Here is a 19,006-nt window from a genome sequence, read left to right as displayed (position 1 = left end):
TTTGACTCATGTTTGAAGTAATCTTTTTGTTAGAGCTTCTTGTGAGTTGTTGGAGAATCAGGAAAAGAAAAATTCTCCGTAACCGTTTAAGTGATATGAGGCTGAAAAGGGTCAAGACACTTCTTCTTCTCCTTTTTCTTCTTCTTCTTCTTTTGGCTGCTCCCATTAGGGGTCACCACAGCGGATCATCCGTCTCCATACCTCCCTGTCCTCTACATCTGACTCTTTCACACCAACTACCTGCATGTCTTCCTTCACCACATCCATAAACCTCCTCCTTTGTCTTCCTCTTTTCCTCCTTCCTGGTGGCTCCATCCTCAGCATTCTCCTACTGATATACCCCATGTCCCTCCTCTGAACATGTCCAAACCATCTCAATCTCTCCTCCCTCGCCTTGTTTCCAAAACGTCCTACATGCACTGTCTCTCTAATAAACTCATTTCTAATCCTGTCCATCCTCATCCCTCCCAACGTCCTCAACATCTTCAGCTCTGCTACCTCCAGCTCCACCTCCTGTCTTTTACTCAATACCACTGTCTCTAAACTGAAAAGGGTCAAGACACAGGGTATATAAATACGTTTATTATTAACTATAAAATTCATTCTGGACTAGGCAGCCAGAAAGGCCAGAGAGACACGTGAGCATGCTTGAAGATGAAAATAATGTGGTGTAAAAGCTGTCCAGTTTATCTCTAATGCAAAGTTATAAACAGATATAGTGAATTATGGATTCCATTTGTGGAATTGTGGAATTAACTTTCCCTAGATGTTTGTACAGCGGAGTCCCTGGCTATTTTCAAGCGACAATTGAAGACCTACCTCTTCCTGAAACACTTCAATTAGCACTTACCAGGTTTGCCTTGTAGAATTCAAGAGTTATATTTATATTAAGTTTGTAATCTTGCGTACCAGTGTAGATTTATTCATTGAGACTTAAAGCACTTTTGTATGTAAGGATAAGGGCGTCTGCTAAATGCCACAAATGTAAATGTAAATGTAAATGTATTGCATACAGTATATACCCTGCAGTCAAGTAAACATTTTGGCTAATTACCCCTCTGTGCATTACAGAATAAGAAATAAAAAAATTAAGATATAAAAAAAAGCAGAAAATGAAGAGGCTTTGAACATTATATATATATATATATATAAAGTTTATCATCATCATCATGATCATCTTCATGATTATTAGGATGTAAGTAAAAAAATGCATTTGTCACAGAAAGTTGCAGTTACAGTATATAACTTGCAGTGAAGTGAAAATCGAGTCTACTTACATCTTTGTGCATTAAAGAAAATGAGAAATAAAAATCTAAAAAAAGCAGAAAATAAAGAGTGGGTTGAAGTGATTTTGAATCCAAAGTGATGATGATGATGGTGGTGATGATGGTGGTGATGATGATGGTGGTGACGATGATAATGATCCTGTTCGTCACCGTGAGTTTTCACGTGCACGTTCGTGCAGCCTACACGGTGCCGCAGGGTTTTGTCGGCTCGTGCGCACGCCTCCTGTTCGCGTGCGCCAACTTTTCTCACCTCCGTGACAGCGGCACTATCTGATAGCAGCGCACTCTTACACACACACCTGGTCTTCAACCTCAATCCACGGTGAACGCAGGCGTTCCTGCTCTGAATGCGTGGACTGAACAACTTTTGGAGCATAATCTGGAAGGACGCGCGGTTCTCTTATGCAAGCGCTTTTTTTTCCCTCTGGTGCAGTAGGAGATCCGTGATGGCGCTCCACAGAACCTTCTAATAATCCACTACTACTGACGCAATTTTGTTAATGATGGACATGTTTATCTGTTTTTATCCAGAAGCGTTTTCCTGATCACCTGCATGTTTTCTACTATATTATAACATGAATTTTTCAAGCTTTTATGCCAAATTTGGACATCTTCTGCCCACCAACTTTTCCTTCTTGAGACAAGACCATAATGGGAGTATCATTTATGACTCGGTTCCCTTTGCTGCAGACTTTCTTTTTGCAGGACACGAACCTGGCACGATTGTCCTGATGGTCTTGTATTTGGTGTCCTTTCTGACCGGATTTGTGGGGAATGTTATGGCGCTTTTGGTCCTAACTCGAAGAAGGAACAGACTTGCTGGTGCCTCCACGACCAGAAAGCTGCTGATCAACTTGGCTGTGTGTGATATGATGGTGGTGTGTGTGTGCATGCCTGTCAACTTGGGCCACCAGGTTTACAATGCTTGGGTGTTCGGGGACTTGTTGTGTCGTGCCGTGCCGTTCGTTCAGGCCGTCTCCGTGTCTGCGAGTGTCTTAAGCCTGGCTTTTATAAGCTTGAACCGGTACTACAACGTTCACAATCCACTCCGTGCTCGATCTTTTTTCACCGGGAGGAAGATCGCTGCGATGATAGTAATGGTGTGGACGGTGTCATCCTGCCTGTGCGCTCCGTTGGTCTTCATGAACGAGACCAAATTGCTTTCTTTGACAATGGATGGCTCAGACGGGATAACCGTATGCGTCGAGGCCTGGTCTAAAGCACGCCTGCGCCTAGGCTACAACATTTTACTTTTCTGCGCCCTGTATGGCTTTCCAGTCCTCTTCAACCTCATCATATGTTTTCTCACTACCTGGAAACTGTGGAGTGCAGATGACCAGTTTAGCCAAGCTGCCATGTCAAGCTCGACCCGATTGACAGCGCGGCTGAGGTCGCGCAAGAAAATTGCCAAGATGGTGCTAGCCCTGGTGGTGCTTTTTACCCTCTCTTGGCTTCCTCTTTATGTAGCGGATATCTGGCTTGACTTCAACATGCCGGGTTTTCTGGACAGAGAAGTTCCTGGCCATGTCGAGCACAGCTGGGTGCTGCAGAGCCGGCCCTTTGCGCAGTGGCTTGGTCTCACCAACTCGGCACTCAACCCCCTCTGCTACTGCTTTGTGGGCAACCTTTACAGGTCTGCGAAAAGGTTCAGGAAGAGCTACCGGGAGAAAATTGCTTCTGTCTTTAATGCGTCTCGGAGACCATTGTCCTCAGTGAACTCTGCGCTCCAACTTCAGTCAACGTCATCATCTGCAAAATACAGCAGTGGAAAGCAGAGATGGACAGGACTCTACGTTTTCGCTAACAGATTAAATAGAAGCAAAAGCATATCTGCCATAAGTGTATGTGAGACTGTATTTGATTGACGGATATATTCATGAATACACAACAAACTCCCAGTGTTCAATTAACACTTACAGTATTGAATTTACACTAATATGCTGCACTTAACACTGACTGCACAGTTATTTCTTGAATTGTTATTGCACTATTGTTTTTTTTTGTTTTTTCTGCAGGTGTACAAATGAGCACTCATTGCTTCAAAAGCATCATTGCAGAAATGTTGGTAATCTGTGGTAAATCTTTAATAGCAAAAATGCTATTTTGTCTGAATTGTGAAGCCATAGTTTAATACTGTGAGAGGGCATTTTACTCATATCTAAAATATTACATCACATCTTGTTGGTTCTTTTTTTTTTTTTTTTCAGTAATGCAGTGATTTTTATTGTGATTCCTGTAAAATGTTTGGATATATCTAGATAAAAAAATATTCTCAGGACCATGGTGCATTTTAATAAAAAATAAATAAATAAAATTAAAATAATTGTAAAATGATAAAAAAAAAAAATCCCCTTAGTTCGACATTTTTTTCCACTTCATTAAGATTTACTTTTTTTGATTATATTGATCATTGTGCACATAATTCATATTTCTTTTATTATTGATAGGCTGAATGTTAATAGGTTATTTGGTTAAAATGTTCAAATTCATAATAAAGTATTAATCATTATAAAAAAATTCAAATTCATAATGAAGCAAATTTATTATAAAAATTGCCTGAGATGGTAAAAGGGAAAAAAAAGCCTCAAAGACTCAAAAGGAAATCCATTCTCATCAGAGTAGCACCGAATGTCATGCAGATACAGGTAAATATAACTCAGTTAATGTATACATCAAACATTAGAATAGGAAGCATGGCATAATTTTTGATTTAAGTATTTCAGAAATCTCCCTGGATATTTAATCATAACTGTCTTTGCGAATGTACTGACTCTCTAATAGCTAGCGGTGATTAACTATGAGTGTTCATTAAAATGAATTACTGAACAAAACACAGAGTTATATTGTACCAAGAAAAAATATTCTCTATGGATGTCCCAATTATAAATTACCCACATAGAACTGATCTTCACACAAACATCTGCAATCAAGGATCCATATATTTTCAGTCGAAATATTTCATACTCCGAAGCCAGGAAGCTTCTTATTATTTCAGGGACATATGGCTAAAATCATGAAGACCAACAGATGTATGCATAATGATGTGCAGTACACAGTGGCTCCAGATTCCATACAATACCAGCTCCTAATCATATAGAGAAGGAGGAATGAAAGAAATCATGCTGAAAGCCTTCAATTACATATTCTTAAATAGTCATCATCAAGGACAGTGTCTTGTTGCAAATTGCATTAAAGATGAAATGCCATTGACTTTCTATACATCTTTCCTGTCATGCTGTTTCGATTATATCTACTAAAGCAACTATGGAGGTTTTTCTAACTACAGAGTGAATTGTTCTTGACTGGCTGCTCCAGATGTATTGTACATATTAAGCTGCATTTCATGGTCCATCATTATTTTATATGAATAAACCATCAACTACGACATTATTAAACCATAAATAATGTGGGAAAAAAAACCCTAACATTTAAATAATGGATGTGTTGAAATGTAAAAATGTATTTAGCATTTAAAATCACTGATATATATATATATATATATATATATATATATATATATATATATATATATATATATATATATATATATATATATATATATATAAAGCCAAACATTTTTTAAATGCTTCCAAAAAAAATCGCCTTCTTGGATTATATTGATCATTGTGCACTTAATTTTATTTATTTATTTATTTTTTGATAGGCTGAATATGAATTGGTTATTTGATTAAAATGTTCAAATTCTTAATAAAGTAATATTCATAATAAAAAATTCAAATTCACAATGAAGCAAATTTAGATTATTTACTTAAAAATGTAAAAAAAAAAAAAAAAAAAAAAACAAGTAACAGAAGTTTTCTTGTTAATAGGACTTCAATATTACCTCATTTACTGCATTTGCTAGATAACCTTACCTAGGCCCACTTACATACACACCTTATCTTATATACACACCTGAGCAATTGAGGGTAAAGGCCCAGAGAACAGCAGCTTGGTGGTGCTGGGATTTTAACTCAAGACTTGATCAGAATTCCAGCATCTTAACAACTAAACTGAAACTAAAGGTAAAAAAACCCAGAATGGCAGAGAATCACATGGAAACAAATATCCAGAGAAACACTTGAGGCAGTTATTCATCATGAAGGATTTGCAAACCAGGTAATTAAGCTGGTAGTTTAGTACCAAGTAATTAAACATTTTATAACTATGAGTGCTTTCCATTTGTTTATGCTTTTTATAACATTAGCCTTGTATGAGAAACATGACAGCAAACCAATTAAAAACCAATAAAACCGTTACATATAATCAATGGCAAAGTCTGTCAATAAGCCAAATCTGCAGTTTGGCTGCTGACAAAAATATTTTTAAATCAAATTCATGATTTCTTCATCAAATGGCTTTGATCACACAAAGTCAGTAGAGTAAGCCCTAGATTCGCTCGCATTTACGGAGCGAAATGGTCAGAAACCTGAAGCCAGCTGGCAGAGGAGATAGTGGCGAAGACAGGGATTAACGGTGCTGCCGAGGACACGTCAGTCGTGATATGTGGTTTAATGCTGCTGCCCACCAATTCCTCAGAGGCAGAAATGTGAGTCGCTCAGTACAAATAAATCTCCCACTGTTGCCCATCAGCACCACTTTTCTCTCCCCTACACCTCTTGTCTAAACTGCAATTCAGAAAGTCTGCCTAAATGCTCAATGGAATGGAAAATTGCACATCACGAGAAAATTAGGAGGTAGAAATAAAAGGTGAGAGGGCACCACAATTACATAGACACAGTGGGAATACGCTATTCTCTATTCTCTGTCTCCGGGTGAGCATTTAGCTGTCAGTTTACTGTGATGTTCGGGGAGAAGGTATATTTTCTTGACAGATAAGGAGATATCAGACTGAAGAGACACTGATTAACATATAGACAGAAAATGTGACAGAATAAAATGTGTGGGTGTGTATTGTTCATAGAAATAATTCCGAATTGATGAAACTATTAATTGAAATACCATGAGCCTTGACCATTTGTCTATTGAATGTAAATGAAATGAAATAAACAGTGTTTTCAATTTCTTGCATTTATTCTTTTATTACATTTTCTTAAGTGCAATTCCACACTAAACAACAAAAATATTGATGGTTTTGGACAACATATACGTCATCCTGTGAATAAGCACAGCAATTTTTGACTTAAGGATACAACACTAATTAATGTCAGTATTTGCATTAGCAATCTTACTGCAAAGATTCCTCACTTTTCCCAAATGAATATCGAACGAACCAAGATTATTAGAGGACCTGCTGTAGATCTGTCACTCTGACAGAAGCATGATGTCAGAAGACGTCGTAGGGCGGTCTTTACGAGAAAAAAAGAAAGAATAAATATTAAATAACTGCTCATGATATAAAGTAAGGGATTACAAAAGCGAATTGATTTTAGCCACATTTCACTTAGTCCAGTGGCAGATGTGGAAAACCAATAAAACAACAGCTGGCATTTATCTGAATGCACAAATTTATATTGAAAATAAATCAGCTATAAAAAGCATTTTATAATAATAATACTGTACATTATCATTATAACATATATCTATATTTACCACCTTTTTTTCATGCTATTATGCAGACAGTCAATCATGTGGCAACAGCAAAATGCATACAATTCAATTCAGTTTTATTTGGAATGCACTTAAAAAAATGACAATTGTACCAAAGCAGCTTTATAGAGGTAAATAGGTTATACAATTTGAATTTATACGTTAGTGCTTATAAGTTTTATTCATATTGAGCGAGCCAGAGGCGACAGTGCCAAGGAAAAACTGCCTGAGATGGTATAAAGGAAAACAACCCTCAAAAATTCGAAAGGGGAATCCATTCTCATCAGGGTAGCACCGAATGTCATGCACACACACACACACACACACACACACGCACACGCACACAGGCACACACACACACACACACACACACACACACACACACACACACAAACACACACGCACACAGGCGCACACACACACACACACACACACACACACAACCACACAACCACACACACATGCTATATAGTATATATATATATATATATATATATATATATATATATATATATATATATATATATATATATATATATATATATATATATATACATATACACTCCTGAAACATAGAGTCAAACTGTCAGCTTGCAGCAAGACAATAATGACAGATATTTTAAGAAGTTTTTCAAAGCAACAAAGTGAAATGTCTTTGACTGACTCAGAAACTTATATAAACTGACCCCCACCGAGCTGTACTCTCGTGTCAGGAAAACAGAAGACAGCATAAAAGCCTAGAGCAGCAGGAGAAAGCATGAATTAAATGCCACGCTATTTTGTAATGTAAAATTGTCCTTTTGGTAAAATGGTGAACCGTGTCTCTGTCCAAGTGCTTCCAGACTACACTGTATATTTATTCCCTTTTTACTTTATCCTCTGCATTAAGTGCCAGCGTTTTCTAATGCCCATTAAATGAGTGTGGGTTTAAAAGCAGTTTAAATCAATTTAATCTTTTTAAAGACCAAATAAGGATATAAATTTGTTTAAAAAAAAACTATTGGGATACAAGGCAAAGAAACAGCATGCTATGAAGGGTTTAGCAATAGCATTATGTATAAATAAGTTTAAGATCTATGATATTGCTTAATCTCATGTCTCATAAGTAATACAGTATGCAGTGTAATATCTCTTCGGTCCTTTCCTATAGTGATTAGATTAAATTTAATTGGATCCACATTCCATGAGATTTTAGGTCATAACATTTTAGTCATTATGCACGGTTTTCTTTCAGTGTATATTGTTTCTTTGCAAAGCAGACATCAAAATCAATTTTATGACTTTTTAAAAGGCACTTAGATCACATTTATGATACAATATATATGCAAATGTAAAATGAACACCACACCATAAGATTCGTATGTGCTTTTTTAACATCCCAATCAACCTTCAGTCCCCATATGCTGTTATAATAACCTCCATTCTGCTAGGGAGATGTTCTACTGTAGAGATTTGTGCTCATTCAGCCACAAGGATGTTAGTGAAGTCAGATACTGATTTAGGGTGAGGAGGCCTGGAGTGCAGTCAGCTCTTCAATTCATGCCAAAGGATGTTTAGTAGGGTTGAGGTCAGAGCTTTAAAGCTACCCACTCAAGATCTTCCACTAAAACCCATGTAAATGATATCGCCATGGAGCTGGATTTGTGCACAGGAGCATCGGCATGCTGGAACAAGTTTGGGTCTCTGAGCAACCACATGTCCAAAGGCAAGGAATGCAAGATTTCCAAACAAAAAAAGATTTTATTCAAGAGAAACAAAGTTACAAATTAAATTACTTGGGGACTAAATGAAGATAAAGACAGATCTGGGCACATTACAAAGGATCAACTAAACAGAACCAAACTTAACAATAATCAAATAAATTACCAATCTAACAAACAAACAAACATGACACACAATAAATGCGTTCTGGACTAGTCCATTATACACACACACACACACACACACACACACACACACACACACACACACACACACACACACACACACACACACACACACACACACACACAGAGAAAGTACCCCCGACAACACTAAACACAAATCAAGTCATTAACTTACACACAATAAAGAAAATAAAATAAACAGGCAATCCTACACTCCCCCTAGCTAATTTGCATGGTGGATTGATCCATCGGAACCAAAATTATGGCAATTGGCACCTGTCGATAATTTCTGCGAACGGGCTTCCCCCTGAACATGTGCGTTACTTCAGTTCATGTAGGTGAAGGGAACAGAGGTGATGAGGAGGTGATGGGTAGGTATGGTTTTAAGGAGAGGAATGTGGAAGGGCAGATGGTGGTAGATTTTGCTAAAAGGATGGAAATAGCAGTGGTGAATACTTATTTTAAGAAGAAGTAGGATCATAGGGTGACGTATAAGAGTGGAGGAAGGTGCACACAGGTGGACTATGTTCTATGTAGGAGATGCAACGTGAAGGAGATTGGAGACTGTAAGGTGTTGGCAGGGGGCAGTGTAGCTAGACAGCATCGGATGGTGGTCTGTAGGATGGTTTTGGAGGTGAAGAAGAAGAGGAGAAGAGTGAGGACTGAAAAAAGAATAAGATGTGGAAACTGAAGGAGGAAGACTGTAGTGAGATTCAGGGAAGAGGTCAGACAGGGGCTCAGTGGTGGTGAAGAGGTGCTGGATGATTGGGCAACTACTGCAGAAGTGATGAGAGAAACAGCTAGAAAGGTACTTGGTGTGACATCTGGAAAGTTCAAGAGAGCATAAAGAGAAAGAGTTTGGCAAAACAGAATTGGGATCGACAGAGTGATGAGAAAAATAGGCAGGAGTACAAGGAGATGTGGATGCTCTTGAAGAGAAATGTGGCTAAAGATAAGGGAAAAGGCATATGAGGAGCTGTATGAGAGGTTGGACACTTAGGAAGGAGAAAAGGATTTATCCTGATTGGCCAGGCAGAGGGACCGAGCTGGGAAGGATGTGCTGCAAATAAGAGCAATAAAGGATGGAGATGGAAATGTGTTGAGTAGTGAGGAGAGTGTGTTGAGAAGGTGGAGGGTGTATTTTGAGCAGCTAATGAACGAGGAAAATGAGAGAGAGAGAAGGTTGGATGATGTGTAGATGGTGAAGCAGGAAGTGGATAGGATTAGTAAGGAGGAAGTGAGAGCAGCGATTAAGAGAATGAAGAGTGGAAAGTCGGTTGGACCAGATGACATACTAGTAAAAGCATGGAGATGTTTAGGAGAGATAACAGTGGAGTTTTTAACCAAATTGTTCAACAAGATTTTGGAAGGTGAGAGGATGCCTGAAGAATGAAGAAGGAGTGTGCTGGTTCTCTGGTGTTACCCAATCGTAGTGATTTTCATGAGTTCAAATAATTAAGCATCGACACAGCTGCTGGAGAAATAAGTTCTCTGTATTCCCGTGTTTACAGACAACCGGATAGACCGTGTTTCACAACACTGCCCTTCAAAATTAATGGAAAGGAGAAGCCTTAAATGGAAATACGTAGACTTAACTAGAAACCTAGCTGATGATCTCACTAGGAAGCGCAGTTTAGTAGAGCTTGTTACACCATACAGGTGGAGTCCAGACCCACCATTTTACTACAAGCTCAATCAGAGTGGCCAGTTCTGCCATCCCTTAAAACCCCTGAGGATGAAGTGGAAAGGAAAACCAGCATATTCTGCGGTTTTACCAAAACATTAAATTATTTAGATCCCAGTGAGTTCCTGGAAAGACCTTGTTGAAGCCACAGTTTAACACCATCAAAGTGACTCCAACCAATCCAGTTTACCTAAGCTATGGACTATGTGAGAGCAGAACATCTCCTCTTCTGTAACATTCAACAAGAGAGCTTCCCAGAGGTAAGCTGTATAACCCAAGACTGGAACAGGTTTTTGCTGAAATAGGGAGAAATGTCTGGATACTAAGAGGTTGTGAGGCAATTCGGAAATCACAACATAATAGAATAGAATAATAGAATGCATAGAATGTCTTTTGTGGATGGCTAAATCTGAGGTCCCTAAAATGGCTGATCTACCTCCAGAACATCTGAGACTCCACACACCACCCTTTTACAGCTGATAGGCTCATAGGATGACATAGATGGAGACAGAGCCAAGTTCTTTTTTTGTCAAGCTTCGTGAGACACTATTTACCTACCCCTCCAGCTGTGACATAAATCTTCTTCTTCCTCTTTTAAACCAACTACCTGCATTTCTTCCCTCACCACATCCATAACCTCCTCCTTGGTCTTCCTCTTTTCCTCCTTCCTGGCGGCTCCATTCTCAGCATTCTCCTACTGATATACCCCATGTCCCTCCTCTGCACATGTCCAAACCTTCTCAATCGTGCCTCCCTCACCTCGTCTCCAAAATGCCCTACATGCCCTGTCCCTCTAATAAACTCGTTTGTACGTCGCTCTGGATAAGGGTGTCTGCTAAATGCCGCAAATGTTAATGTAAATGTAATCCTGTCCATCCCCGTTACGTCTAATGATCATCTCAACATCTTCAGCTCTGCTACCTCCAGCGCCGCCTCTTGTCTTTTACTCAATGCGACTGTCTTTAAACCATACATCACAGGTCTCACCACAATCCTATAAACTTTCCCTTTCACTCTTGCAGATACCCTTCTTTTACAAATCACTCCTGCTATCACTCTTCTCCACCCACTCCACTCTGCCTGCACTCTTTTCTTAACTTCTCTTACACACTCTTCATTACTTTGCACTGTTGACCCAGGTACTTTAACTCCTCCACCTTCATCACCTCTTTTTCATGCATCCGCACCACTCCAATGCCCTCCCTCTCTTATTTAAACACATGTACTTTTTTACTCTTACTGACTATCATTCCCCTTTTCTCCAGCGCATACCTCCACCTCTCCAGGCTCTTCTTACCCTGCTCCCCGCTCTTACCACAAATCACAATATCTTCCGCAAACATCATAGTCCAGGGAGACTCCTGTCTGACCTCATCCGTCCATCACCACTGCAAACAGGAAAGGGCTCAGAGCCGATGCTTGAAGCAGTCCTACCTCCACCTTAAACCAGTCTGTCATTTCTACAGCACACTTCACTGCTGTCACACTGTCCTTATACATGTCCTGCACCACCCTCACATACTTCTTTAACACACCAGACTTTCTCATACAATACCACAAATCTACTCTCAGCACCCTGTCGTACACTTTCTCTAAATCCACAAACACACAATGCAACTCTTTCTGACCTTCTCTATACGTCTCCATCAACATTCTCAAAGCAAGTAATGCATCTGTGGTGCTCTTCCTTGGCATGAAACCATGCCGTTGCTCTCTCTTCTCTCAGCCTGGCTAAAACTACTCTTTCCCATAACTTCATGGTGTGACTGATCAACTTAATTCCCCCTGTAGTAACTGTAGGTCTGCACATTTCCCTTATTCCTAATGATTGGTACCAGCACACTCCTTCTCCATTCCTCAGGCATCCTCTCACCTTCCAAAATCACCTGGAACAACCTGGTTAAAAACTGCACTGCCATCTCTCCTTAACATCCCCATGCTTCTACCAGTATGTCATCTGGTCCAACCGACTTTCCACTTCCTGCTTCACCTCATCTCCACATCATCCAACATTTGCTCTCTTTCATTTTCCTCATTCATCAGCTGCTTAAAATGCTCTCTACATCTTCTCAACACATTTTCCTCACTACTCAACACATTTCCATCTCCATACTTTATTGCTCTAACTTGCAGCAGTTCCTTCCCAGCTCGGTCCCTCTGCCTGACCAATCGGTATAATTTGTTAATTATTTCATTAACGGTAATAAAGGCAACCCTGAAACTCTGCAACTCTGCAGTTCAACTGTTCAGGGGAAAAAAATCAAATAATGAGAAGGAACTCTGAAAGGAAATTTCAATAATCTCTTATGGTTATTCAAATAGCACATTTTTATTCCTCAACTACAGAATTAAGTGTACGGGGTGAACTAAATGATTGAAAGCGTGTATGTTTGGTGTGTGTATGTGTGTGTGTGAGAGAAAGATAGACTGGCAGCTCAAGGGTATTTAGCTTTCAGCATTCTGGCACACAATCCTCCAGCCTTGGCTGTTGTCGTCTCTAAAGAGCTTATACTTCTCTCGTAATTTTATTCAGTATTAGGGACACGCATGCAAAAGTCTTTCCATCATGACGTAAGCAATTCTCAAACCACGGTCAAAGTACACAAGATTTAAAGAATAGTGAAGTCCTGATTTTATGCAGACTTGTTCTGTGGATCTGTCTTTTAATGTGCAGAATTATTTGGATACGTTACGAATTGCTGAGACCACATTTTAAAAGCAAAAATTATTTTTATGAGTTGTTTCTGTGTCATTTGTGTGCAAATCAAGAGGCATTTAATTGAAGAGAGCAGAATCGAGCAGACCAACTGCCAATTAAATTAGTCTAAACATATGTAGGATTTGCCATATAATCAACAGAAGATGCATAGATTTAATTCACTGTATGAATTTTATGTGAGCAGCAGAACCAGATTGCCGTTAGACAATGGCAACTTGAGTATGTTCGTTTGATTTCCTAACAATTAAAGGCTAACAAAAGTTAGGCATGTCTGTACCTCCATCTCTGTGGTAACAACTTGGGGATGAAGCTTATTTGAATGGAAAAGTCAGGTCTCCTAATACTTTTGTCTATAAAGTGCATGTTAATCATTTTGTATATAAAAGAAATTTGATCTAAATACCATAATGGAGTAGGGCACCTGAGTGTAAGTTCATATTTCTATGGAGTAGTGTATGGTCTCTGTGGATTTCTTTGGGTCCTCAAGTTTTTTCCCACCTCCTAAAAACATGGTGGCAAGTGGATTGTTTGAAATAACCTGCCCCTTGAAATTAATGTTGTTTGCACGTTTGCACACGTGCCCTTTAAGAAGTCCTGTATTTAGGTCCTCTTGTATCGTAGTTAGTTTTGCGTGGTCAAGTGTAATTTTCTGTTGCTGTATGTTGTTTCATATGTGGCGCCTTAGTCCTGGAGGAACACCATTTAAAAAGTGGCAACTGGATTTGCTTAAAATGACTATAAAAGCTTCTTGACTGTATGTACAGTATGTGTGGCTCATGGTGCTCTGTGATGACTGGAGTCCTATCCAGAATGTATACTCACCTCACACCCAGGGCTGTGCACAGACATTTTGACATGCAGTGTCCCAAACCAATAAAGGTGCACTTAGGGGGTGGATGTTTGTCAATAAAAATGATCCAGCTGTTACAAATGAGGAATTAAAAAAAAAGACAGCACACTTTGTAATAATTTCAGACTTTATTATAGATGTTTTGACCCTAACCCTAACCTTAACCCTAACTCTAGAACATCACAAATACACATTGCCAGTGGCGGGCGGTCAGGTCCAGCAAATCCTTCTCTACTGGCCTAAACACTTTCAGAAACAATGACCATCATTTACTACCAAAATTCTAATATTTGTTCCATGAAATTGTATTAATTTATTCCCAACAGTTTATTCTCTTTATTTTAGCGTTTCTCTTGGCTGCACTGCTTCCAGTACGTGTATGTGGATGTTCGATTTTTTGTCCATTCAGATTTCAGCCTCTATGTGCTGCCATGTCAATCTAATCTGCACAGAGCCTTCAAAGTCTGTCCTGCTGGCCTTTTTACCTTAGTCTTTATTAGAAATTAGTCTGTTTCTTTAACCAATCAGATTTCAATTTCGCCTCACAGGGCCAGCTAGGAGAAAGATAAATTGATTTGGTCTCGGACATACATCCATTTTTGTAGAAAATCTAGACACCGTGAGGAGGTCGGCTAACCCTGAAGCTAGCTAGCGTGGCTCAGCCTGGTAAAGGGTTTGTTCACCACTTCCAGACCAGTGAATACGAGCGGTACCACTGGCTTACAGCCTCTGAGGAGTGCTGCAAATTATGAGTCTGCATCTCTGGTGAGTAGTTTCTATTTTATTTACATTTTTATGTTTTTGTCATGTTATTAGACAAATATTGATTCTGAACTGCTCCAGATGATGTTGGTGGCACCGTTGCGGTTGTATTGTAGAGGTTTGGAGTCTTAACTGGGTTTCTTGCTTTAGTAAAATGGTATTCACCCTCCATATGTGAAATGCCTCTCATTCTGTAATGCCACGTGTTGTTATATTGCGTTTTTTGTATAATTTCGATGGTGTCTATAATTGCGACGTTATAGTGGTGGTATTGAGAGGTGGATTAAGTCGGGTACGTCCTCACTGAAGACCCAAGTACCAAATGCACGGCCCACCACTGCACATTGCTGATCATAACAGAAACAATTTATTGTTTTACATTTTGATATTTACCTGTTCCTTTTACAGCAATATCTTTTTTTTTTTTGCGCTATGTCCTATAATATCTGAATAACCTCATCTTTTTTGATTCGCAATTACAGATGGGTGTGGATTATGGGGTTGGTCAGAGGGGAACCTCAGCCAATGAGCAATGGCTCTAGCCACTGGACAACCCCCCCCCTGCGCACACCCAATGTTCCGGGTATTGGCTTAGGACCATCATGACCCTGACCAGGATAAAGCGCTTAATACAAGTCAGAAAGCGAGTGAGGAATTAGTTCGGCTCCCAGCCAGAACAACCAAAGCTGTTCAAGACTGCACCTATGGCTATAAATAAATGCTTAAATACAAGTATATTCTGAATTGTGGCTTCATTACTTGTATACACATACAAATATTTTTTGACCTTATATTTACATGAACTGTATATTAAAATGGCCATTTATCAAACAGCTCATAAAATGTAATACATGGCAATAGAAAGTGGAAGGCAGGTGCCATGCGTCCATACTTCGAGAGGTGAACAGGACCGCAATTTACAATGTCAGTGGTTTTTATTTTTAATTGCTAGACAATTTTAGCTCCTTGTGTGACGGAGAATAAAAAGACGCATTTACTTTGAATGAAAAGGAAAGACTTTCGGCCCATATTTATTTTTAGTAACACTTAATCCTTTTGTTCATATTTGGTGTGCTTTATACAAAATAAAATAGCGGTCATGGGTCAGCTGGGAAATATATTCAAGCGTTTTTTTAAGTACAATTATTTTAAACAGTGATTTTTTTTTTTTTTAGAATAAATAACACTCTGTATGCCGCAAAGTAAAGGCTGAAGGATGAAAGTCCAAGCCTTTATTGATAATTTAATTCAGCAGACAAATCTGTAGTCAGTAATCAGACTGGGATCAATTGATCAGACAAACAAAATGAAGTGCAATCAACAAAAAATGAAGGACGGATGTAGGAAATGGCAAACCTTGTTATTATTAACTTAATGATTTTATAAAATAATTTTTTTTATTATTACTATTATTATCATTATGCAGTAATAATAATCACCTTAAGTAAACACCTTACCTGCTTTTTTTTGGAGGTCACTGTGGATCTGGAGCTCATTGCAACACTAGACACAATAAGGGAGATTTTCCCCTGAGAAAGGATGCTGGTCAAGGGGTTTCTCATTTTATTCAGAAAGGGCCTGTGTCAGTGCAGGCTTTTATTTTATTTACAAAAAGCCAACTTGAACTCAGTAAGCAGGTAGAAAAACATACAGTTTGCACTGGATTGGAATGAACCCCTGCACCCAGCACCACCTTTTGCAGGATATGATTGGACATCCCTATGCTGATTTATCAGAGGGCACCATACATACATTTTGGACATTTTAATTAAACTGGAAAACTCAAGATTTTAATATAATTATATGCAGAATACAACTTGCAGTGAAACGAGAAACCAGACTAAACTCAAACAAACCTGGGGAGAACATTCACAAATCCTTTCCTCGGATGGTACAAGGCAACACAACCGTGTGTGCAACAATGCCATTTAATTATTATTATTATTATTATTATTATTATTATTATTATTATTATTATTATTATTATTATTATTAGGCTCTTTTACTAATATGCATAGGATAAAAATCAATACTCTACCTAATTACAGCTGTTTATTTTTCAGTATTTGATTATACACATTTTTGTTTTTCTCTCTCATACACACACACACACACACACAGACACACACACACACACACACACACACACACACACACACACACACACACACACACACACACACACACACACATCCTGAGCCTACTGCTGCTGATTATATGATTTGTTATATGAGACAATCTGTGCCCATTATGCACCACATCAGCCTATTATTATCTATAATTTGAGTAATTATATGAGTACAAACGAATCACAGTGGCATTTTTGTAGTAAACATGAGTCACGCAGTGCAAAATGTCAGTCCAGTCTAACATATTTTGCTAATATAACAGTGGACATGGGAAAAGTTCAGGAGAAATACTGGGGAATATATTATTCCAGTCTGCCCTCTATTGTACAGTGGGAGATTTTCTCACCAATAAATTCTTATTTGATATCTTATAAATCCTCTTGTAATTCCGAACATCTGTCCTCTGTAAGGTGAGAACACACAATAATGCTGAACTAAGAGATGTGATATATCAACATGGTAAAAAAGCATACATCATGTCATCATACAACATTTCCTCTGGCCTCCTGGTAGCTTCTTTGACTGATATCCTCCTTACACTGTCATTGACAATAAAGACTTTTTTGGAGACATATTTTCCATTTTGGACTAATGGATATATCCAATGTTTTATGGGATGCTCAGCATTTAGGTTTTTTTTTTATAGCAAACCTGTTTTACACTGTCAAGGATTTTTCCTTAGACCTGTTTTGAGAACTTTGGTTTGGATATTTCTTCAATTCTTTGCAGCACTTTGCAGGAACAGGATTATTTAATATACATAATGACACCTTGATAACTCACACCACCGTTCATTAATTAGTCAATAATTATTTGACTTACCCAACAGCTTTTGGAGTGGGGTGAAATGATGCAATCACAACTTATTTATTAATTTATACTGATTTCATTTTCAATATCTTTCTTATATAGATTATTAACATAAACTTCTCCTGAAAACTGAATTATTTGCAGACTCTAGCACGATAAAAATGTACAAACCCGAGTCCAAAAAAGTTGGGACACTGTACAAATTGTGACTAAAAAAGGAATGCAATAAATTACAAATCTCATAAACTTATATTTTATTCACAATAGAATATAGATAACATATCAAATGTTAAAAGTGAGACATTTTGAAATGTCATGCTAAATATTGGCTAATTTTGGATTTCATGAGAGCTACACATTCCAAAAAAGTTGGGACAGATAGCAATAAGAGGCCGGAAAAGTTAAATGTACATATAAGGAGCAGCTGGAGGACCCATTTGCAACTTATTAGATAAATTTTCAACATGATTGGGTATAAAAAGAGCCTCTCAGAGTGGCAGTGTCTCTCAGAAGTCAAGATGGGCAGAGGATCACCAATTTCCCCAATGCTGCGGCGAAACATAGTGGAGCAATATCAGAAAGTTTCTTAGAGAAGAATTGCAAAGAGTTTGGAGGTATCATCATCTACAGTGCATAATATCATCCAAAGATTCAGAGAATCTGGAACAATCTCTGTGCGTAAGGGTCAAGGCCTGAAAACCATACTGGATGCCTGTGATCTTCGGGCCCTTAGACGGCACTGCATCACATACAGGAATGCTACTGTAATGGAAATCACAACATGGGCTCAGGAATACTTCCAGAAAACATTGTCGGTAAAACTCTATAGTTCAAAAAAGAAGCCATATCTAAACATGATCCAGAAGCGCAGGCGTTTTCTCTGGGCCAAGGCTCATTTAAAATGGACTATGGCAAAGTGGAAAACTGTTTGGTGGTCAGACAAATCAAAATTTGAAGTTCTTTTTGGAAAACTTGGACGCCATGTCTGGGACGCCTAAAGAGGACAAGGACAACGCAAGTTGTTATTAGCACTCAGTTCAGAAGCCTGCATCTCTGATGGTATGGGTTTGCATGAGTGCGTGTGGCATGGGCAGCTTATACATCTGGAAAGGCACCATCGATGCTGAAAGGTATATCCAAGCTCTAGAACAACATATGCTCCCATCCAGATGTCGTCTCTTTCAGGGAAGATCTTGCATTTTTCAACATGACAATGCCAGACCACATACTGCATCAATTACAACATCATGGCTGCGTAGAAGAAGGATCCGGGTACTGAAATGGCCATCCTGCAGTCCAGATCTTTCACCCATAGAAAACATTTGGTGCA

General features: G+C 38.6%; 1 protein-coding gene across 1 annotated transcript; it reads left to right on the top strand.

Annotated features, from left to right (window-relative positions):
* Positions 1 to 1,237: 1,237 nt before the first annotated feature.
* On the top strand, positions 1,238 to 3,151 carry LOC310734929 (galanin receptor 2a; the record flags this gene model as incomplete). The annotated part of the gene is made up of 1 exon (XM_083557408.1): positions 1,238 to 3,151. The coding sequence occupies exon 1, from the start codon at positions 1,862 to 1,864 to the stop codon at positions 3,149 to 3,151; it is 1,290 nt and encodes a 429-aa protein (XP_083413534.1). The 5' UTR covers positions 1,238 to 1,861.
* Between the last annotated feature and the right edge of the window lie 15,855 nt (positions 3,152 to 19,006).

This window comes from Silurus aristotelis (assembly GCF_946808225.1).
Source record: "Silurus aristotelis genome assembly, chromosome: 12".
In the NCBI taxonomy this organism is placed as follows: domain Eukaryota; kingdom Metazoa; phylum Chordata; class Actinopteri; order Siluriformes; family Siluridae; genus Silurus; species Silurus aristotelis.
Note: the sequence above shows the minus strand (reverse complement) of the source record. Positions and strands in the feature narration are given on the sequence as shown.